The following is a 23,754-nucleotide window of genomic DNA, read 5'->3' as shown; positions in this document are numbered from 1 at the left end:
GAAAGAGGCAAAATATCAAGTATTATTATGTGTGTGTTTTATGTGTTCTTTGACTCGTCTGCAACCTTTCATCAGGTGAGTTAGCTGTGTCCTCTCCATCCTATATATTTATTTAATTTAATCCAAGCTAAATGCTTTTTCCTAAAAACATAACCTTGAATATTTCAGCAGCATTTGTATCTAGATTTGTATCATGATTTGTTGACAAGATGAAGTTTTTGAAACTTCAAAATATGATTGGAAGTTTGGTTGTGGACAAAGCTGGCTTTCTTCGGGGACTCACCGGGGGAACTTGACTGGGAATTTTTGACCCTGTTGGAATCCTGAACGGGATCTTGGAGGGTGTTTTCGTGGGAGTTTTTGTGAAAGTCCTTCCCGGAGTTTTTGGAGTTCGGAAAGGGGTTGTTTTTTCCACAACTGTTCGAGTCTGGTTGAGATTTTTTGGTCTTAAAGCTCTTTGACGCTCACATCTCGTTGAGTTGTGCGCCGCATATTTAGATTTCTCAATATGCTCCTGCAACAAAAAAAAAACAATTCTTTGATCAACTTTTAATCAAATCTAAAATCAACGCATAGAACTCATTTTAGGCCTAAACAGTCTTTAAACATAGTTGGATGAGGTAACCATGCTTACTTAATTTGGTTGTTAAAAACCTGTATTTGGTTTAGTCCAAAGACCAACCCTGATATCTGTGCCAATCACTGTCTCAGAGCTGGAAAACCAATTCACTATTGTTCGTGAAGGAACAAGTTAAAAAACTGCTTTTTTTTACTTTGGGTAAACAATTTCATGTTTTGAGAAGAAATATGACAATAATATCAAACAAGTATTAAAAGGAACCCTGAAGGAAGATGACCAAGGGAAGTGTACGGCAAAAATGGTGGAGCCAAGTGACAGTTGATATAGAAAGAACAGGAGCAACTAACGAAGACTTGGATCGAGAGGGGTATGATTGGTGCGGTGAAATATCTATATATATGGCGTTGGGAGTAAGTAAGTGTTTTAAATCATTTACATGTAACAACAAATAGTTTTACAATCACTAAATCACTAAAATGGTTTATATTACCTGTACGTCAGTGATCCTATTGTTGTCGTCTTGTGCGACCGGTTTCAGGATTAAAATCCCATCATCAGACTGTTAAAAATGTCATGTCACTCAAATTGAGGTCGTCGGTAAACACAAAAAACACACATACAATACGAAACACGAAAATACGGAATAACATTGCAACTGGCCAGTACAGGACACTACGACGCGGCACGGGTAGTTGCGTGGTCATGACTGAGGGTGTCCTTGCTCCTCTCCCGTTATTTATGGAATGCCGGTAGTATTTTTGTCCTATTCTAATCGCTGCGTCATAGATAATGTTCGACTTGAAAGAGGTCTGTTCATTTAAAATGTGTTGTGGCTCATTCTTGATGGGTAGATCTTGAATTCTTCTAAACAATCTAAAAACTGTCCTTTTTTAGGGTAACTATGTAAAATGAGTAGGTTATTGTCAAGGCTGGAATAATTATGGTTACTGTCTGCGAGGTTGTTGGTTGTATGTGTGTATTTTTGTGTTTACCGATGACCTCAATTTGAGTGACATGACATTTTTAACAGCCTGATGATCGGATTTAAATCCGGAAACCGGTCGCATAAGACGACAACAATAGGATCACTGACGGACAGGTAATATAAACCATTTTATTCTATAAGTGATCCTGGGCCACTAAGCATAATGAAAAAGAAATCACTAGAGATTGAAGAAACTTTGAAAAAAACCAGACTTTTAATTTCTACGATTTATTATTTGTATAACACTTTCAAGGTGGTCCACACTTTGGCCTTATTAGTTGTGCAGCAGGACTTTGATCGATAAATATTGCACAGGTACTATTTACACACACCAAGATCCACAGTGAAAAAAAATATTAGGAATTAGGGATGGTCAAGTCTCGAAATTTCGGGAAATTTTCAATCTCGTTACACGAGACGAGATTACTTTTTGGCCGAGATTTTTATCGAGACGAGAATAAAAAAAAAAAAATAAAAAAAATTAAAAACGCCTGCAGAAAGTCAATGCAATACCCGCAATACAGGAGCGTGTTGTAGTTGCGTTTCCTTTTCGAAGGCGTTCTTATTTAATTAATTCTTTTAATGTAAATATTACTTTAATTCTTTTAATGTAAATATTACTTTCATTATTTTAATAATATTACTTTAATAACATTTGAGAAGTTTTGTTAAGTGTAAGCAGTGTGAAGAATGTTTTATTACTATAAAAAAAGTCAAAACAAGTAACTATTTTATAAAAATTAATATTGCTTTTATTTTATGATTTATTTTATTTTAGGATAAGTTGAACTCTATCCTAACTGATATCACCATGTTTCCTAATCGTAGGCATTTTTAATAAGTTAGGCGTGATTAATAAAAAAATGTTATGCTGATGTTATTTAATGAAAGATTGTAAATATTCTTGCCTATTATCATTATTTTAGTATTTAAACAGTCATCTAACAATGTTACAAAATCAGGTAAAAATTTTGAACGTGCATTTCCCGTTGTGTATGAGAAGAGAAATCTCGTCTCGAAATTTTATGAGAAATAAAAAATCTCGTCTCGTCTCGGCTCGAACTAAAAATCCAATCTCGTCCATCCCTATTAGGAATGTTACAATGTCAATTGAAGGTACAGTAAAAATTATAGTTTAGTTACACCCCAGTTTTACAAAAAGGCCCTAAACTAAACAAAATTATTCCGACTTTTTAAGCACCAAAACACAAAGCACACTGAATGTTATAACATGCACATTTATAGGAGTACAATTTTATTGGACAAAAAATTCTGAAAACTTTTATTACTGCTCTTCTAGCGACATTTGAATAAGTGATACCTCCGGTATCAAAGAATCTTCCTTACGTTTAACCACAAACTCCATGACTTAATCTAGGTTAAGCAGGGTTGTCAGCAGAATCTATAAACAAAATTCACACATTATTCCCGGCTTTCCCAGCTAAAAAGTACAAAATTCCCGGCGGCTAATATAGGCTACTAATAAGAAAAGCCCAATAAAAGTTTTAAAAACAAATTAAAATAATGGATATTGGTAAATAATTGAAAACCGACATACGTTTATTAGCCCTTAAGGCAAATTAACTCTTATTCACTTAAAAAACACTGCAAATTAATGATAAAAATTAACATTAATGAGTTTAACATTGTGCAGTGTATAAACTTACTAATGAGCTAGACCTCCTGAAGCAGTTTCGAACTCCGGAACATAACGATTTTCGCGTTATATTGGCCGATAGTTACTTATGATTAAGTGTAAACCGGTAAAAAAACCAATAATTATTACAATTAAAATTATGTATTTCCCAAATTTAACCAAACTAAAAGACAAATCTAAAACATCAATTCAATCCACAGTCGATTGGGAATCGTATTGTCATCATGTCGTCGTGTCGTCTGTCTAGTGTCTACACTCTACTGAACAGTTCCGCCATTGCTTGCTACACGAACGCAGAAAAATACTTATTGTGATAGTTGAGCATTGAACTAAAGCTACAACGCAACCGAAGGAATCACCAAACAATATAACTCTCTGTGGTATCACTGAATGCGAGAATTGAGAGATGTTGGCTGCCATGTGTAATGTACCAAGGGAATAGTACTTAGGAGTTTGGAACCAGGGTATTGTGGGATTGCCAAACGAATAAATAAACTAACATAATGATAATAGTTGAAATTCACAGAAAATCCCCGAGTAAAACCATTTTTATGCATATATCCCGGTTTTTGACGGCGGTTAAAATTCACGCATAATTCCCGATTTTCTCGGTCGCTGACAACCCTATTAAGTAGATACCCTGTAGGTTATCTAAAGTAGTTGTTGTACATTTGGTTATGTACCTAATGCCAGATTCCAGAATGGATAGTTAGAAGAGCAGGACTGTTAAAGATAGGACATTAGAAAAATGTGACGCTATAGGAACTTCTGATAAAGATGAACCACTAATATACAAATAGCTTCCACCATTTCATATTTTTCAATCACATGTCTCCTGTTAGTTAACACGCCCACCTGAAACGACTCATATGACAGACTACCGTTTTGTGGAGTGCTCGCGGCTGGCATTCGGTTTTTTCTCGGAGTTGGAGTAGTGAGGTAGGCTCTTACTCCCGCTGTGTTCTCTTCTTTGCGTACCTAGAAACCAAACAAATTTGTTACTAAAATTCTATCAAATAGTAATTTCTTATACAATAGATTTTGGGAAAATGTTATATAATTGCTGCCGCAGGAGTATTTTATTGCAATTGTGATTTTCTTTCAGTTCTATTCTGCAGTCAAAAAGTCATCTCCAGACTTTGGAGGATGTCATAATCACTTCTTCAGAAAGTCATCCATTTACTCCTTACAACATTCTTAAAATAATTAGAGGAAAAAGTAGGCCTACAACTATTGTGCTTTTCTTGATTGTTTGTCAGCCAGTTGAACCATTGACTATTGGATACTATTTATTTATTTATTCATTTTACAATACCAACGGTATACACAATTTTACATTTTTTAAACCCAAGTAGACATCCCATATGGACCAGCTGTTGCCAATTTTTTTATAAAAAAAAGAACAATTGAGTGAGTCAGTCAAAGAATGTGCGTGTCAAAATTTCTTTTTTCTACCTTATTTTTTGTTGCTAACATAAACATAGTTGATGGATCATAATAGTTGCTGTAGCTCACAATACGTTGTTTGATCAGTTTGACTTGGTAATAAAGTTCATGTATTTGACAGTATTCAGTAATTTACACCACAATCTGTCGGTGGCTCGCATAAACTACAACGATTTAGATTCAAAACTGGCAACAACTTCAACATGGAGATGAAATGTCTAGTTGTAGCCAAAGGTTGAGCGTAAACACTCAAGGGCATAAGTTACAGAAGAAGTGATTATGACATCTTCCAAAGTCTGGAGATGACTTTTTGATGGGTCAAATCAAAACTAGTTGCGGCACTAAGCAACTATTAGACTATGAAAAGCAGATATTTAAATAAATTTTGTTATCATTTTAGTTCCAGGGTATAAGAATTAACATATGAACAAAATACATTACAACAATCAACTAACCAAGGTTCCTTTGCATGAGGAGGCACTAGATGTTGACTTTGACGATGATGCAGTTTCAATCCTCCTTGCTTTTGTTTGGTCTTGTGGAGTCACCGCGGCTCGTCGCTTTACTCCCGCCATGGTCTGATGTCCGACTCGAGATTTCATTAAGTTGTCAGCATTATTTGCTGCTTTCTGAAAAGTTTCAAAAACAATATCTGTGAGTATAGGACAGTGAGGAAACATTCTGTAGCACATCCTTATTGAATAATGATTCTTACAACTGTAGTTTTAGATTTTTAAACTGTTTATGTAAGTGAATAGGAGAATCGGAGATGATTCGGAAAGTTGAAGTTCAGATAAAATTGGAGTTCTACTGTACTATTGTAAAAAAACTTGTAAAATTATAGCTTTCTATAAGCTTAAACACATTTAAAACACATGCCTACATGACATTGTCAATTTTCGATCAAATACAGCCAGTTAAAGCAATGAATGGCCTTCAATTGTAAACAAATACAGTTTGTTTTAACCGACCTTGCTTTGAAAGCAGTTTGGTTTAACCGCTGCTTTCTTTCTAGGAATCTCGGCATTTCATCCGCTCCCACGCTGGGTGATGAGAACTGACCCATACGCTTATCTCCACAGGATATGACTACGAGTAAGAATAAGTTATTTTGTATTGATCACAAAAAATATAGCATGTTGTCAGTTTGTCATCATCCTTCGTAGCGCGAGCACATCTGATCTGATTTGTTACCGATATCTGTGAGGCAAATTTATAACATCGTAAAGTGCCTTACGTTTTTGAGAACTGATTATCTCATCACTGAAGTAAACAAACAACGCAACTTGTTGGGAGGGCAGGGAAGGGGGGTTAACAACTCCAAGGTCAAGATAGTTTTGGTGCCTTGAGCCTCCAGTGAGAGGTTATAAATAAACATCCTGTCTTGTAACAAAATGGTTGCTTGTATCTTTAATTTTAACAAAATATTCTGTACTGTATTACGATGGATTTGGAAAGCAACAATAATTAATACTTTACAGTACTAATGTTATTAAAATAGGAATTTTTATTGACTCTTGCCTAGTACAGTACTACAATATATTCCACTGAAAGTAGGCCTATTTGACTTAACCGTGTTTTGTGTTTATTTGTGACTTTTCTATCAATACGAAAAAGGAGATAAGAGTAGTTTATTTTATAAATAATAAAAGTATAACTTCAAAATAATGAGTATATAATTCCAAATGAATAGCACTTCATTATGTTATGATTTTAGGGTTTGCCCGTTTTAACTAACCTTTTGAGTTATACGACCTAGGTCCGGTCCCATTAGGGTCGGTTAAAAGGGGGTCTACTGTACATGTTTCACTTACCCGTAGAACTCTCTCAGTTTGTTTGGTGCTCTCTCTTTCAAGCTCCTTCATTTCAATTGTGAGCTCCAGAGGCTCACCGTAGTACAAGAAGTCACGGCCAGTTTCTTCCTTGTAAGACTGAAGACGTGCCATAAGCTTGGCCTTGACAGCAGGTACTTTCTAGAAAGTTAAAATATGTCACAGTGTTTCCACACAACCAAAACACGGATATCGCTCAGGGGTCGAGAAAATCTTGCTTTATATTGCTTTTATGAATAATCTCCTTAGTCCCGAATGAATGTTACAAATCAAATTCTATCGCGTGTGATCTTTGATGTATGTAAAATAGCTCTTTTAACATTGTTACAGTACTTTGCAAAATTTTAAATAATTTCAGGTTAGTATGTAGTTTGTATCTGGACAGCAATGAATTTAAGATTATCAATAAATAAAGCATCAGAACCTAAAATGCTGTTTCATCCCACATCACATTTTAATCCCACACATGGTTTAAAAATCCAATTTTTCTTGTAAAATACTTTGTTTGAAAACACTGGTACAATGGTACCATATACCGGGTGTGGGAAAAGCCAGCGTACCGCTGCAGACCCGGTGAGCGTCATTGTTTATCTCTCGCGCTACTTTTATCTCTTACTTTCACTCCTTATCTAGTCTAATGTCAAATCATGTTTTATTTTGCCTTAGTTTATTCTTTATCGAGGTTTTTTGTGCCAATATTCCGCCTGTGGCTGTGAAGTGAAGTTGGTGAGTGTAGTGCTTGTTCTATTAACTTCCATACATCAGTGTTTATAATTATAAATCACAAACAATTTATAGACTGTTGTTCTTGTAACTACCATCTAGGCCTACTTCTGGAGAAGCCTCTGAAAGAGGCGAAATATCAAGTATTATTATGTGTTTGATTTTATGTGTTCTTTGACTCGTCTGCAACCTTTCATCAGGTGAGTTAGCTGTGTCCTCTCCATCCTATATATTTATTTAAACAATCTATAGAGTATTTCTTTTGAAAAATTGGTGGAAATTTGATCGTGATTATACGGATGTTATTGCAGCATACGAACAACAGTTTCCTGGAACACAACCTCCCAAACGTGTTTTCGGAGAAACCTCAAAGTTGAATTGATAACGGAACATTTTGATATTCTATTCACACCACAACTATGTAAAGGAATTTGCAAATCAATCTTGAAATGGTACTACATGTGTATAGACAATGCAGATGGTCACTTTGAGCAGCTTATCCAACAGTTACTTACAATAATAGTTTAGCTGCAATTTCGGTACGCTGACTTTTGCCGCACCCTGTAGTTCAACATTATTGTAGGTAAAAACTTCTGGCTATGTATTGTTTGAATAAATAATATTTATCTTTATATTATATCCAATAAAAAAATTAGATTGTCTCCTTTCCACAAAAACCTAATCACAGACGCAATTAATACTTTAACAGAAGGTTGATTTTCCACATAGTTTTTGGTAGGGGTCTGCGGGTCAGACTTTTTTGGTTCGGGTCGGGTCGGGTCGGGCCGATAATTTTGGTCCTCGGGTTTCGGGCCAAAATCGGGTCGGGCCAAAAATTATTAATTACCGGATTTTTTTTTCTTTTTTTAACTCCTATCTGTGTTTATAATATTACTTGAAAATAACATATGGAAAAAGATTGTATTTATGTATATTATTTAATGTTCATAACTTATTTACAGCTTAGGAGTTGCCTCAACTGCAAGAAAGAAGAAAATAATTTTTTTTATCAAGCCATTCTTTCCCATTTTCATAACTGTTGAAATATCTAAACAGCAATATTACAAAAAGTTTGTAATGGAACTTAATATAAATGGATCATAAACAAATCAATTAACCTTATCACAAGTTTAGGGCCTGTGGACTGGCTTCAAGACTGCAAGCAAGAAGAAAATAAAAATAAATCAATTAACCTTATCACAAGTTTAGGGCCTGTGGACTGGCTTCAAGACTGCAAGCAAGAAGAAAATAAAAATTCTATGTTTCCACCATGCAATATGAATCATTCATTCCCTGCCTCCTAACCTCCTAAGTACAAAAACCTCACACTTACAATAGCATTATTAGTTACATCATCATAAATAAAGAATTATCTATTATTGGCATTAGTAGGCCTACAGCTTTACAAAGGAATTATTTTTTATAGGGCCTACTAAGCAACATGACAAGTGGAGAACTCATTGAAGAAAAGATATTGTGTAAACTAATTTACTATAAAACTCTAAAACAATAAATAACACACATACATTGTTTATGGTATAGTTATAGTGTTATAGTAAAGACTGTAAAAATTGCATATCATGTCATACACAGTTATAGATACACAGTTATAGGCACAGTTATAGGTATTGCAAGAGATTAAAATCCTAAAACAACTGATTTTAGCTAATAAATTAAAAGAATTAAAAATCCATAAACTCAAGTCAAACAATATCACAATTATTAGGTACCCGAAAAGGAACTCTTAATATATAGAAAATTATATTAAATCAAGAGAAAAGAAAGTTAAATGCTAATTTGGCAACATAAGCAGACAGCAGAGACATTATAGTGCCCTAATTAGCAACACAACTCAATGTTTTTATACTGTAAGTCAATGTTTTTATACTGTAAGTCAATGTTTTTTGAAACTGTAGGGTCTTTTTCTCGGAAGGAAGGGTAGTAGAATGTAAACAAAAAACCATGAATCACTCTCACAGCCGGGCCCGGGGACACTCAAGGTTACAGACCCTCCCCCTCCCCTCCCCTCCCATCTTACACAGCCCGAGCCAGGCCCGGGGACACTCAAGGTCATAGACCCTCCCCCTCCCCCGCCCCTATTACACCACCCGGTTGTTCCAATTGCTGACAAAATACAAGTAACAAAACAAGGAAGTAGAGACAAATACCCCCGCCGCAGCAAACCTGCCGACCAAGCGAATTTCCATTTGTCTGAATTGATTTTCAGTTAAATATATTTTAATAACATTAGGTTTAACGAGTACCTAGGTTTGCTGCTACAAGGAAACTAATAAAGTGTGTTTTTGAGTAAAATATTGATAGCTTAGTACAAAATAAATAAATTTGCCAAGTTTGATCAAAATATATCCATAAACAAGCAAACTACAACATTTGACAATATTCTCCATAAGATTAACATGGGAATTTTAAATTTACAATTTTTTTTATTTTCTCCGTTACTAATAATCAAACAAAAATACTTTTACATACTAAATTATTTGTTTTTTTAAGCTCTTTAAAAAGGTCTAAAGAGAAATCGGGAAATTTTGTGTTTTGAGGGTCAAAAGTGAGAAAAACCAATTTTTACCCCATAAAACCCCCCATAAAGCCCCGTTCCCATGGTCCGATCGTGCTGGTTCGCGAACTCATTCAAGTTTATCCCGCTTTACACCTTTAAACCAAATTTCATCAAAATCGGACAAAAATTACTCAAGTTATCGCGTTCACGGACGTATATATATATATATATAAGTCTATATATATATATATACCATGGTGTCTACTAAACCTGGTTTGAAAAATTCAAGGAGTTTTCCAGGAGAATTCAAGACAAATTCCTGAATTTTAAGGAGCTACTATCGGAACCCGTTTAACTAATCGCAACCAGCTAATAAATGAAAATGATTATTATTAGGCTATTATTATTATTAATAATGATTATTATTATTTGAAACAAAACATTTCCAAAGAATAATATTTTATACAACATAATAAAACAGTATAACTGGTAGGTAAGGCGACACCAGTTATCATCTCCCGCGATTGTGGGAATATCAGTGAGCATATCTTGCAGTATCTTCAACATCAGCGACAAAACGTCACACCGTCAACGACCCGTATTCATATTTTGCGGTTTGGGCGACACCGATAACCGTCTCTCGCGATCGCGGCAATTCCCGTAGGCATATCTTGCGGTTTCGGCAACACCGATAATCGCCTACCGCGATCGCGGCAATAGCCGTGAGGAAATCTCGCGGGTTCGGCGACACCGATAATCGTCTCCCGTGATCGCGGCAACACCCGTGGGCATATCTCGTGGTTTCGGCGACACCGATAATCGTCTCTCGCGATCGCGGCAATACCCGTGTTGAGCATATCTTGCGGTTTTAGCAACACCGATAATCGTTTCCCGCGATCGCGGCAACACCCGTAGGCATCTCACGCGTCTCTCGCGATTGCGGCAATACTCGTGAGCATATCTTGCGGTTTCGGCAACACCGATAATCGTCTCCCGCGATCGCGGCAATACCCGTGAGCATATCTTGCGGCTTTAGCAACACCGATAATCGTCTCCCGCGATCGCGGCAATACCCGTGCGCATATCTTGCGGTTTTAGCAACACCGATGATCGTTTCCCGCGATCGCGGCAACGCCCGTAGGCATCTCACGTGGTTTCGGCGACACCGATAATCGTCTCTCGCGATCGCGGCAATACCCGTGAGCATATCTTGCGGTTTCGGCAACACCGATAATCGTCTCCCGCGATCGCGGCAATACCCGTGAGCATATCTTGCGGCTTTAGCAACACCGATAATCGTCTCCCGCGATCGCGGCAATACCTGTGCGCATATCGCGGCAACGCCCGTAGGCATCTCACGTGGTTTCGGCGACACCGATAATCGTCTCTCGCGATCGCGGCAATACCCGTAGGCATCTCACGTGGTTTCGGCGACACCGATAATCGTCTCTGGCGATCGCGGCAATACCCGTGAGCATATCTTGCGGTTTTAGCAACACCGATAATCGTTTCCCGCGATCGCGGCAACACCCGTTGGCATCTCACGTGGTTTCGGCGACACCGATAATCGTCTCCCGCAATCGCGGCAATACCCGTGAGCATATCTTGCGGTTTTAGCAACATCGACAATCGTGTTCCGCGATCGCGGCAACACCCGTAGGCATATCTCGTGGTTTCAGCGACACCGATAATCGTCACTCGCGATCGCGGCAATACCCGTGAGCATATCTTGCGGTTTCGGCAACACCGATAATCGTTTCCCGCGATCGTGGCAACAAAAGCGGTAGTGTTTCGGTTAGGCGACGATTCCGATGACTGGGCTCCGGATTCCCGGAGGTTTGGGTGGATTCCTGGAGTTTTCCAGGACATTTCAAGGTAAGATAAAATTCCCGGAGGTTTCCCGGTTTTCCCGAATTTCCCGGAGAGTAGACACCATGTATACATATATAAAAATTTGAACGAATAGTGTTTTTGGCCTCTGGGGACATCAAAATGAAAAAGTAAATCGGTCCCGGGTCTAGGTCTTACCGTGCCACCTACGGTAATAGCTACTTCCCTATAGGGAAATTCGCTAAAAGATATATTTTCTTTATTCAAAAATATAAAACTGTTACAGATAATTTCCAAAGAAATTAATTCATGGTAGTTTGTGTCTTGTAAATATTGTATTGGATCTAAGAAATATATTTTTTGAAACTCAATCTAACTTAAGAAAAAAATAATTTTACTGATGAAAACTTTCATAAAATTATAAAATATTTAGGCCTAACCTCTTTGTAGACTTGTTGATACGGTACTTGATACTTAAAAAAAAAAATTAAATGGTGACCAAACAATGCCGAACCAGACGATCAGAAGTGTTGTTTTGTTTTGTTACTGAATGACAAAAAGGACAATAGGAAAATAAAAGAACAAGATACAGATCTGTACACTATATCAGATTTCTTTTGTTTATAATTTATTATGTAAATAAAATACTAAAATTTAATTTAAACTAGGTATGGAATAAACAATAAGTAATTAAACTGGTACCTCTGGATAAATAGTCTTTCTTTTGACTTCGTTTTCTTTGCACTGTTGCGTCACGGCTTTTGTTTTGTCAGTAGACGACTGGCTCTGGCTAGTGACAGTAAGGCAGTAATTTCTCTGTTGTGTCTTTGTTCTTAAACGTGAGCAAACTTAATATTTAATTCTAATTTTAACATTTTAATTCCTCTGTAATAATGTATATAAGAGTGTTTCTTTGAAAATTACTTATTATAACTTTAAAAATGGCCTAATAATAATTTTTTTTGGCCCGACCCGATCTTGGCCCGAACAAATCTCTGACCCGACCCGGTCTCTCGGGCCTTCCGCTGGCCCGACCCGACCCGAAAAAATCGGGGACCCGCAGACCCCTAGTTTTTGGCTACGAAGACGAGACTAACTGCCACATAGATGTGGGAACCGGCTACAGGGTGTCCACAGAACTGACTTTTTATCATTCCAGAGTTCCCGTTGTGTGAGCACCCTGGGTAGTAGTGGTGGATGAAGTAAAGAAAACAGTACTGGTGTATGAATCAAACTAGCTCACTTGTGTACAGAGAACTTAGAGGTATTAATTTACAGCCCATGTATAATTAACACTCTTGGTCAGTAATGTTGTCAATTGGTGCTTTTGAGATTAGTTGAAACTCCAGCTTACAAGAAGTGGTAACAGATTATCCAGGACTTCTAATAGGTAAGTTGCCAATAGGTACAACAGTTCATAGTTACAATAGTTAGTTAGTAGGAAAGTAGTCTAATATCAGAGAGATTTACTATGAATACATTTTTATAACATACCTTTTGAAGCAGCTTTCTTTCTTTTTCTTCTTTTAGAAGGCAGCCCCCGCGGTTATTGAAGAGACGATCTTTGTTGTTGGCTTGCTCTTCTAGATGCAACAACAGATCCCAAAGTTCTCTATGCTCTTCTGCCAACTCAAATATCCGCCTATAAATCAAATATTTAATTATTTGACCGTTCCCAAAATATTTTACGAATAAGTTTGTAAAATTTCTACAAAATTAATTTTGTAAGTACCCTAACCAGTGGAGTAAATTTGAATAATTTACTGCTGTAATACAAAACATTATGACCGGTTAAGATTTTCCAAAAATAAATTACTGAGTTTTAAAAATAGGTCAATCTTACATTTTTGCTATCATTTACTTGTAGACAAGCACGCGGTTGGACCAATAGTTATGACTTATGAGTACTACCATTACCTAAGAAAATATTTTATTATGCATTTTATTAAATAAAATTTGTCTGTAAGATACATTCTGTATACATTTAAAAATTGGACCTTGATGTAGGCCTGGCTATACTACTGTAATTTATTTTAATATAACTTTACCAAAAAAACTCTAAATCTGTAAAAAAGACAAAATATTTATTCTCATCTTAAATCGAGAACAAGCGAATAAAAAGTGTTCAAATTGAAAAACTTACTTGCAGTTTTCGTAATAGTTTTCCAGCTTTTCAATCTCCAGCTCATGTATCTCAAGGACTTCTTCGGACAGTCTGGTGGCGTGGAACGGCTTAAACTCATCTATCTGTTCTTCAGAGTAGCAACACCTAGAATAGTTAGATTACGTTCAATTAGTTGTTCCAACTAATCATTTTGAAAGTAAAACACTTGTGTTAGTAAAAAGTAGCCTATTGTATTTTGAGTTGTGGTAGTAATTTATCTGATGCAACCAATTTTTTCAAGTTCTTTGACTAACTGTCTTTGTAGTCTTAAATTGATATAATTGAACTTACATCACCCAAGCTTTCACAGTTCTGCGATGTGGGTTTTGAAAATGAACAATACAACCTTTCACAGGTCTGTGGTTTGCTTGTGATGCGCTATGGGTCCGATAGATAATTGAACCTTTCTTCCTACCTTGCAGGGTAATTTATCTCTTTCTTTGGCCCCTAACAAACCTAAAACCTCTTGTGCCTCGAAGTACATTAACTAAAGCAGCCCTGACCTTTCATTAGCTTTGTTCATACCAAGGATTTTGTAATTGACAGGGTTAACAGGCTTACTTCCCTGACAAAATTTGATGAAAACACACAAATAAAAACAGATTTCTTGGAGCTTCAGTAGTAGAGTTTTTGAATGCAAGGTAATTGAGGCTGCCAACCTCTTAAAATAAAAAATGAAAACCTAACCATTTCAAGTCCTAAAAACCTTGGACCAAAGCCATTTTACAAAAAAAAAAAAAAAATGTCGACCTTAAGTTAATTTTTAAATGATTTTATTTTACACAAGGTCTATCCTACATCTGATTGTAATCGTTACTCGTAAAACCTAATTATGCTCTGTGTTTATTTTATGGTAAACGATGTAAATACTTAAAGTTCTACAATCAATGGTAGTATAAGCTGGAAGCTGGTTTTTGCATCAGCTTCAATATAAACTCACTTTTTCCACAGTTCAGTAAGCATTGTCCGGCTGTTGGCGATCAATTCCTTCAAGTTGCTCTTCCTTTCATCCTTCAGTGATTTCAACTTCTCCTTCAGCTGCGACCAAACAGTCAATTACATTACATTACTTTAATGAATATAAATAATACATTTAACACCGAATAAAGCCTACTACTACATTCACATGGTGTAGATGATTCATGATTGTGTCAGCTTTCATTTTTGTTTTTTCACTTTCTTTTAACCTCCACTGAATGTCACCATACCAATCTGTGTGTTGAGCTAAAGACAGTGTAGGACCGTTACAGTAAAATCTCTTAACTTAGGAAAGCCAAAGTAAAAAGAAAGATATTAACTGCAAGAAAAGTCCATGAGGCCCAAAATTTGTAATGTTTATTTTCATTTTAGAGTGCAGAGGGCTCGTCCCAAACACACGTCACACGTTACTAAAGTAGGTACTAGCATTAATAAAGTATCCATAAATCTTGTTTACGTTTAAGAAAAGTAAATTGGTAATGGTAATGCATATATAGTTTGAATTCCAATCTACAGAATAGTCCCAGAAACCCGCTTTAATATAGATTTGAGGATTGCAGAGTTTGAGGAATGCCGTATTACTGAGAAAAAGGACCAAAAATAAAAACTGAGACTTGATATTGTAAATTTTTCTTTTTCATCATCAGATACTGAATAAAAAATCAACAAATAATTGAAATACATCAACTTTAATTTTCCAATAATATAGGTACCTGACTTTTATTTTACCAAAAATGCAAGTTATGATGCTGACTGTCGCTCGCTCTGGTCATCAGGAATGAGTGACATAAATCCTGTAATGTTCAGTATCGTCAGGCCCAGATGACAGTGACGATTTACTGTTTGATTATTGAGCTTTCCAAAATTCTTTAGTTAGCCAACACAGTCGCTCCCAGAGATGTAAATAACACTGGCGTAGGGAAATGTGCTAACATTTTATGGGATCACCAAGAAATCTCGACTGTTTGATTATCAGCTACTGAGTTCGTGGGACTGTACTGATATTTTTATTTTTCTAAAAAAAGACAATGATGTGTCTACTAAGTAACAAAACAACCATACATACTCTATTAATCACTGCTTCTGTGAATCCACTATTTTCAGAAAGGAATTCCCTTATTTCACTGTGGTCTTTAAACATCTTCTTAGAGAGAATGTCGATTTGATCTCTAAGACGTTGTGATTCTGCCATTAAATCATCCTTCTTCTTTCTATACGTTGCTACAGATTTCTGAAAATCAGACATTACAAGATATAAATAGAAACACAGACATGCGGAGTAATTTTTTTTTTAATTTATGTTACACTTGCTTTTGGCATGAAAAGGGACTTAAGGATGCGTAGCACATTTTATAAGTGAATGACATTGTGTATGTTAAATGTAAATCCTCGAAATATTACTATAGTCTAATTGCCATTTAAGTTCATCACAACTGTATGTCTTGGTGAATCAATCCAAGTCTCAATCAAGCCAATATGAATCCTTAGAAAAGATCATCTAAATTAGGTTTAAACTTTGGATAGTATTGCATAATATTGTCTGAAATTACTCTAACATCAAAACACACGGAGACACATAATAAATTTGTATTCTTACAGACACTACTAGATGTTAGGATCCACAGAAATTAAAATTTTACGGCTCCTAGGATTTTCTAAATATATTCTTACTACCAATCAGCCAGTGATGACAGATTTCAGATTCAAAGGCACTGGATGTGAAAACAAACAAACATCAAAACTGATATTCTATTCTTAGAGTTGTACACCCAAATTACCTGCAATATCTTCAAATTTTGGGTTGTCATAGCAAGCTGAGCTTGACCAAATGCAAATAGCTCCCTTTGATTGAATGGAGCAAAGTTACATTCTTCCATGACCTCACGGAGTTCAGCTTTTGCTTCCTCAAAGTCATATTCAAGTTGTTCCTGTAACAAAAGCAGTATATACAAATGCAGGTAGAAGAATGGTCGCTGAGTGAAATCTCTTCAACCTACGCTGGTCTAGCACGGGACTTCGGTATTTGAGTTTGCGGGTTCAAATACATCACCAATGGATTTTATCCAAGTGATAATGCCGCAACCCTTAGGTCTAGCCTGAAATAATGTGAAAACAACCCCGAGCTCGTGCCTAGCGTCCTAGGACGAAATATCAGTTTTATGTTTTCTTTTAGTGTGTTTCTATCAGTCTTTGGACTTTAATTCTCTCTGGTAAAACTAGGGATGGTCAAGTCTCGAAATTTCGGGAAATTTTCAATCTCGTTACACGAGACGAGATTACTTTTTGGCCGAGATTTTTATCGAGCCGAGAATAAAAAAAAAAATTAAAAACGCCTGCAGAAAGTCAATGCAATACCCGCAATACAGGAGCGTGTTGTAGTTGCGTTTCCTTTTCGAAGGCGTTCTTATTTAATTAATTCTTTTAATGTAAATATTACTTTAATTCTTTTAATGTAAATATTACTTTAATTCTTTTAATGTAAATATTACTTTAATTATTTTAATAATATTACTTTAATAACATTTGAGAAGTTTTGTTAAGTGTAAGCAGTGTGAGGAATGTTTTATTACTATAAAAAAAAGTCAAAACAAGTAACTATTTTATAAAAATTAATATTGCTTTTATTTTATGATTTATTTTATTTTAGGATAAGTTTAACTCTATCCTAACTGATATCACCATGTTTCCTAATCGTAGGCATTTTTAATAAGTTAGGCGTGATTAATAAAAAAATGTTATGCTGATGTTATTTAATGAAAGATTGTAAATATTCTTGCCTATTATCATTATTTTAGTATTTAAACAGTCATCTAACAATGTTACAAAATCAGGTAAAAATTTCGAACGTGCATTTCCCGTTGTGTATGAGAAGAGAAATCTCGTCTCGATCTCGTCTCGAAATTTTATGAGAAATAAAAAATCTCGTCTCGTCTCGTCTCGAACTAAAAATCCAATCTCGTCCATCCCTAGTTAAAACTCTATTACTTTTCAAAAAAATCCTTTTAAAATGATAATACAACTTACCTTTAGCTGTTCCAAGTCTTGAATCCTCTTTTTGAACTCTGTCATATCACTCGCAGTGGGAACATAGTGGCCCATTTGAGGGCTTCCACTATGAGGTAGTTCCACCTTGGACTTTGGTGTTTCCATGTCCAAAATCGCACACAGCTCGGCTTCCTGAAACATAGCACCATTTTAAGGATTAAAAATTATTAAGTAGCCTAATTAAGTCTTTTACTCAAAAGTACAATCAAGTTAAGATGCCTAAGATGAATGAATGAGAACAGTTTATTCCAAGAAACATTGGCTACAGATCTCAGTTGTGCTAATATTAATGGAGTGTGTAAGACAAGAGTTATGCACATTTTTGTACAACAGATAAAACGGGGTACTATTTTTGTTTTATATTTTTTCAATGAAATTGTCAGTTTGATTAAACTTACATATTTATCAACAGGAAAATGAGATTCTTATGCAGGGGGTAGTCGATTCTTATTTTGAAGTTAGACTTGACTCATTATACAACCTGTGCGGTTCGTGTGGGACTACTAGGCTATAGAATTCAAATGGAAATAAATAAGACAATTCACATTTTTGCACGGTTAATGGGTTACGGTAATATAATTTAGAACACACATCAAATTGATACAAATCAGAATTTACATAATAAAATCATACTACAAAATCAGACCATTCCATTATAATAGGCAAGAATAACTTATTTTATGCTTGTCCTGTGAAGTGTTGAACCAATATTGCAAGAAACACTTTTAACGGTAGACATATTGAGAGAGAATATAAAACAGAAACAGATGATGTAGCACAGAGAGTGCTGAGCTGAAGTAAACAATCAGTGTTCAGGAAAATGTGTCTTCCTTCCAAACTTGCGGAAACAGCCACTTATCTTAGTCCATGACTGGCTATCCCTCAGAAGCGCCCACCTAATTTTAGCTACCTATATACTTCAGGTTGTCACAATGTACCTCTTAGTGCTCGATCACAAGGAGGATCAGATAACGGAAGGTTGGATAGCTAGATCAGCTAATCTAGACTCTACTGCACAATCATTTCATGAACACGCATTATCAAAAAAGTTAGTGGCCTCTTTTAAGCCTGTAATGCTTGTCCATACAACCCTCAAGCATGTGTGTAGAACGTATCCAGCAAAACAAGGGATAATCCAGTACAGTGCTTGAGTGAAACTAATAGAATTTAGTGGTGGAAGCCAGGACATCCTGCTGCATTTGCTGTGCTACCAACTTGCCACATTTGCTGAAGAACGAGCACTTACCTTGGTCTGAAGTTGAAAATACTCTTTGAGCGTTTCCTTCTTCAGCTCCTGGTAGGAGTCAAGGAGAGACTGAAGCTGCTCCTCCATCTGCACCAGAGGTATGTTGTTGGACACTCTGCATACTCGCTGCTCCAGCCCCAGGACCTACGATGCACAACTCCACGTTAATACAAGACATTTGCAGTCATTGAATATTAGATACCATTGGCTTTGGATAAGAGGTATATCTCACCTATATGGATTGGATATCTCATCTATATGGACTCGCAGATATTGAAATAGAACCATTGCAACTCTAGACATTCCATCCACCTGTTTTTATCATATCATGTTATGTGCTAACTAGCATAAAAATGGTGTTAAATTCATTGCAACATTGCAAAGTATTACAATCTCCAAATATAATTTACAAAGACATGAAAAAGTACACTTAGCTAATCAGGAGTTAAAGGAAACAAATTCAATCTAAAAAGTTTGTGGTTAAGTTACTTAAACTTACTCTCTCCAGGCGAACAGCTTCTTGCCCAACGACCTCAATATTCTTGAGACATTCATTTCTTATATCGCTTAGCTTCAAAGACTGTTGTTTCCAGAAGTCCTAAAACCAATTGAAAACATATGGTTGAATGAGCTAACTCTTAATTAAACGGAACCATAGACAAAAAGAATTAAATATAGACTGTCAGCCGTGCAGTGGTTACCATAGGTTCTGGCACACACCGCTGAGAGCGCCCGTGTAGTTACGTGGCGCGTAGGCCGTAACTACACAGCGCTAGCAGCGGTGTGCGCCTGGACCTATGGTAACTGCAGCACAGCTGACGGTCTATATCTAATCCTTTTTGTCTATGGTGGAACTAAGCGAAGCTCTTTGGGATCAACTTCAATGCAATATTTATAACACTTAATCTCAATAACGGCTGAACATATTTTAGCCAAACTTACCAAAGTTTGTTTTGTCAAATGTTTGGATGGTTTAGACGTAACCAATTTCAATTTTTTATAATGCCTATATAATTTTAAAGTAGGTAGGCTAACTCAAAGTTTTAAAATTTTAACATTGGTCTTATGGGATGCCATGATTTTTACAAAAAAACAACGTAAATGTAAAATAAACAAAGAATCATAGTGTATGTTAAATAAAATCAAGCCACGACTTAAACACAGTACAAAGGAACAAAATTTGCATGATGACAACTGATCGAATACCACAGAGAAAGTCGTAGATTTACATTTAAGTCGTAATTTGGAAACGACCACTGATCGAATAGGTACAGTCATAGATAAAACATACTTTCTAAAGTACATCAACAGATTTATTTATTTAGCTAAATAAGGTTATAACAATAACATTTTATCTTAAACAATTCGTCGGTGAATCACATTCTCATGGATTTATCTCATAAATGGCAAACTTAAACAGGTCCACGACATAGGAAGTGGTGAAGGAAGTAGTAAAGGCGAGTAGTGCGAAGTGTGGGAAACGTTTATGGCGTGGTAGTTAGACATTTGTACCTAAAATACTAAAATGCTATGGGAAGGGAGAGAAACAGGTCCACGACTTAGGAAGTGGTGAAGGAAGTTAGTAGTAAAGGCGAGTAGTGTGAAGTGTGGGAAACGTTTATGGCGTGGCAGTTAGATAATTGTATCTAAAATACTAATATGCTATGGGAAGGGGGAAACAAGTCCACGACGTAGGAAGTTGTGAAGGAAGTAGTAAAAGCTAGCAGTGCAGAGTGTGGGAACATTTGTATTTTGTATTATATTTATAAACATTTTTTTCATTTATTGCTTTGGGGTATTAAAAATCATGAAACATGATTGTTCCACTTAACTGGCTTTCATTCCTATGAAATCAATCGTAGTATAGTTTTACGCCACACTAAACTGGTTTCACAAACTTCCCACGCAAGGATTTTGTCCAGAAAACAGCTGTTTGCTGCCAGCTAATCAAATGGGGTTATTACATACTACTGTACTGTAATGAGTTTTTACCAGACACCAACCAGCTGATATTTGGCAATGAGTGGTTATTTAAACAAAAACATAACCTCTCTTAGAGGTTCGAGTAGTGATTGTTCGTAATGTAGTCGGTACCTAGTAATTTGTACCGGTTTTTTATTGTTAAGTTAGCTAAGAGTAGTTATGGCGTAAAATATTGAACGTCACTTACTGTCTAAAATGTGTTTACCGGAGTTGTATTCGTATGGTAATCCCGCACTCAACTTCGTCTCCCATGGGAACGACCGCACTTGTCCGGTAAACACATATATTTTCAGTACTAGTAACATAATGTACTATTATATCAAACAATTAATTTGAAGAAAAAAAAAACATGTTTGAATGAAACTGTTTTGGAATGACACAGATTAAAACCTACAAAGTATAACAATTCTCACAGATTGTGTGGGCCTGTTTAAAACTTAATTGCCATAAATTAATAAAATGATCTCAAATTTCAGCTTGCTATGGTGAGTTTTAATTAAAACTTACCTCCAGACATTTTGCAAGTTCTGATGTAAGTTCTTTCACAACTCCCTTCGAGCTGGTTCCATAAATAGTTTCCCACTCCTGTACAATATCTTTTAAAGAATTATGTACTACTTCATCAATGGTCTCTTTTATTTCGTCAAACTGTTGTCTAAAACAAAACAAAAACCTATGGGAAAACATCTTATGAGAATTGTTTAGCCTACGGTAAAATCAATCATAAGTTTAACATAAGTTAAACCTACAATTCAAGCAATAGGGTCCTGTTAAGAAGAATCTTTTGGACACTGTTCTGTGGCGGTTGGGTTAGGTAAGTTTGGCTTAGTTTAACATAGGTACCCTAGCTTATGATAATAACAGACAAGGTACCAGTAGCCTAACATTTAGGCCTATATTAAAAAAGTGTATATGTTTTGAGGGCTGCACTTTACTTTAGGTCCTACACTCATTCGAATGAAAATATCGATCGATATATCGATTGTTTCATTCGATATATCGTTTGGTTGGTTAACCAAACCTACCGGTAACCAACCAAACAATATATCAAATGAAACAATCAAATTATCGATATTTTCATTCGAATGAGTGTAGGACCTAAAGTAAAGTGCAGCCCTAAGTTAAGGGGAGTCAAAGTCGAAATTTTTTAATTTTTTTCAATTTTTACTTTTTATGTTCTTTTTATAAGTTAGCACAGAATTTGGGTACACTTCCATATCTGTTGGCACAAACAACCGAATGAGTAATATTGATTATTCGATTGTTTAATTTTATATATCGTTTGGTTAGTTAGGTTAACCTTACCTAACTAACCAAACGATATATCAAATAATCGATATATCGATCGATATTTTCGTTCAGTTGTTTGTGCCAACAGATATGGAAGTGTACCCTTCTTCTTAAAAATGGTAAGTTATACTTACACTTTTTATTAGCCTACTAACCTAGAAATGTATAAAAAAATATATTTTCCATAACATTAGTGACGTTTTAAAGGTAAAACTAGCAGACCCTTGGAGGCTTTTCTTGCCGATTTCCGCAACTTTACTTTTTTAAACTTGTCATTTTTTTCAGGACTGGTAATACATACAGCTGTGAAATTTTTACCATGTAGTCTTGTGACTTATTCTAAACACAGACATAAGGAATTCATCATATCTTTAGTAGAAGCATGTAAAAAAAATTATAAATTTTATTTTTGAAACAATTTTTTTTTTAATCTATAAAAACCCATAAAATAGTTATATTTTTAATTTTAAATGAAAAATCTTGTGTCTGTGACTAGTTAATTATTTAATATAAAAGTGTACCAAGTTTCACTATCCTACCTGTTCTAACTCCTGAGAAAAGTGACATTTAGTTAACATTACTAAAGATAGGACCTCGGACTCCCCACTGATCCTAACTAAGTTAACCTGACCTAGGCCTAACTTGTGCTAAGAGGCAAATGTTGTAAAAAAAAACAATATGGCCTATCAAACCAAATAAAAATCTATATACAATATTGATATTTAAGCTGTTTAATAGCTTGATTACTGATAATGGTAGGCCTAGCTTTAAAAATATCACAAGTTCTATGTGGGAATCAAGGCCTAGCCAATCCAAACCAGACATGGGCCTTTTAATTATAGTAATACCAGAAACAAAAGAACCCTGGGCCATTTCGAGCCGCGCAGGTTTGAATGGTACGCCACATCTACCGGCGTGAACCACGTGATCTTTTCGTTTCTGTGCAGGTTGTTTTGTTCTTGGGATGTCTATAGTTGCTCTTAGCCTACTTGTTTTAACCAGGTCTATGCATGATTTAGGCTAATTTAGTTTGAACCTGATAATACATGTTTCTACATGATCTTGAGCCCAGCCCAGTCCATTAATGTGTCTCAAGCTAACAACTACCTTAATTGAAATCAAGGTTGTCAGCAATTTAAATAGCCTTGGCCTATTATAGGCTATTGGCTTTCCATGTACATGTTTTTATTATAGTGATAAATAAGTTTGGTAATTCAGAGTTGGGAACTCACACCATCATTCTGTTCCCTCCAATAAATTCGTCAACGTTTTTAAGGTGATGAAATAAACAAAGAAAACTTACGGGTTCGGCGATTTGCAGTAATCACCCATGTTTCTGTTTCACTTTAGTTATAACTTTAGGTTTTAAACCTATTTATTTACTGAGTTCAGTAGGAATAAACTTCCGCACAAAACACATTCAAACAAATCTTTCAACTTCAACTTTAACGGTATTCGCCATTCGGTTCAATCGGTT

At 35.7% G+C, this 23,754-nt stretch overlaps 1 protein-coding gene across 2 annotated transcripts; it reads right to left on the bottom strand.

The window, feature by feature from the left end:
* Positions 1-41: 41 nt before the first annotated feature.
* On the bottom strand, positions 42-23,754 carry LOC128995894 (protein regulator of cytokinesis 1-like). 2 transcript variants are annotated; one of them, XM_054420929.1, is made up of 14 exons: positions 23,581-23,754; positions 21,495-21,642; positions 19,504-19,602; positions 19,005-19,148; positions 17,738-17,890; positions 16,492-16,641; positions 15,780-15,944; positions 14,676-14,773; positions 13,715-13,840; positions 13,066-13,213; positions 6,483-6,641; positions 5,124-5,297; positions 4,078-4,200; positions 42-514 (listed from the first exon to the last, which is right to left on the bottom strand). In XM_054420929.1, the coding sequence occupies exons 1-14, from the start codon at positions 23,607-23,609 to the stop codon at positions 227-229; spliced, it is 2,004 nt and encodes a 667-aa protein (XP_054276904.1). In that variant the 5' UTR covers positions 23,610-23,754; the 3' UTR covers positions 42-226. The 2 variants fall into 2 exon arrangements, with proteins under 2 accessions (XP_054276904.1, XP_054276905.1); XM_054420930.1 differs by having other exon boundaries at positions 372-514; positions 4,104-4,200.

This window comes from Macrosteles quadrilineatus, unplaced genomic scaffold (assembly GCF_028750875.1).
Source record: "Macrosteles quadrilineatus isolate MER2022 unplaced genomic scaffold, UCM_ALF_1.0 Scaffold_5__1_contigs__length_97177068, whole genome shotgun sequence".
NCBI lineage: Eukaryota > Metazoa > Arthropoda > Insecta > Hemiptera > Cicadellidae > Macrosteles > Macrosteles quadrilineatus.
This window is presented reverse-complemented; position numbering and strand designations above follow the sequence as displayed.

Coding starts and splice junctions, on each gene's coding strand:
- LOC128995894 (XM_054420929.1), bottom strand. CDS start 23,609: ATGGGTGATTACTGCAAATCGCCGAACCC. Junction 16,642..17,737: donor AAGACTTGGAACAGCTAAAG/GTAAGTTGTATT, acceptor CTTTTGTTACAG/GAACAACTTGAATATGACTT. Junction 14,774..15,779: donor CAGAAGCAGTGATTAATAGA/GTATGTATGGTT, acceptor GTTTGGTCGCAG/CTGAAGGAGAAGTTGAAATC.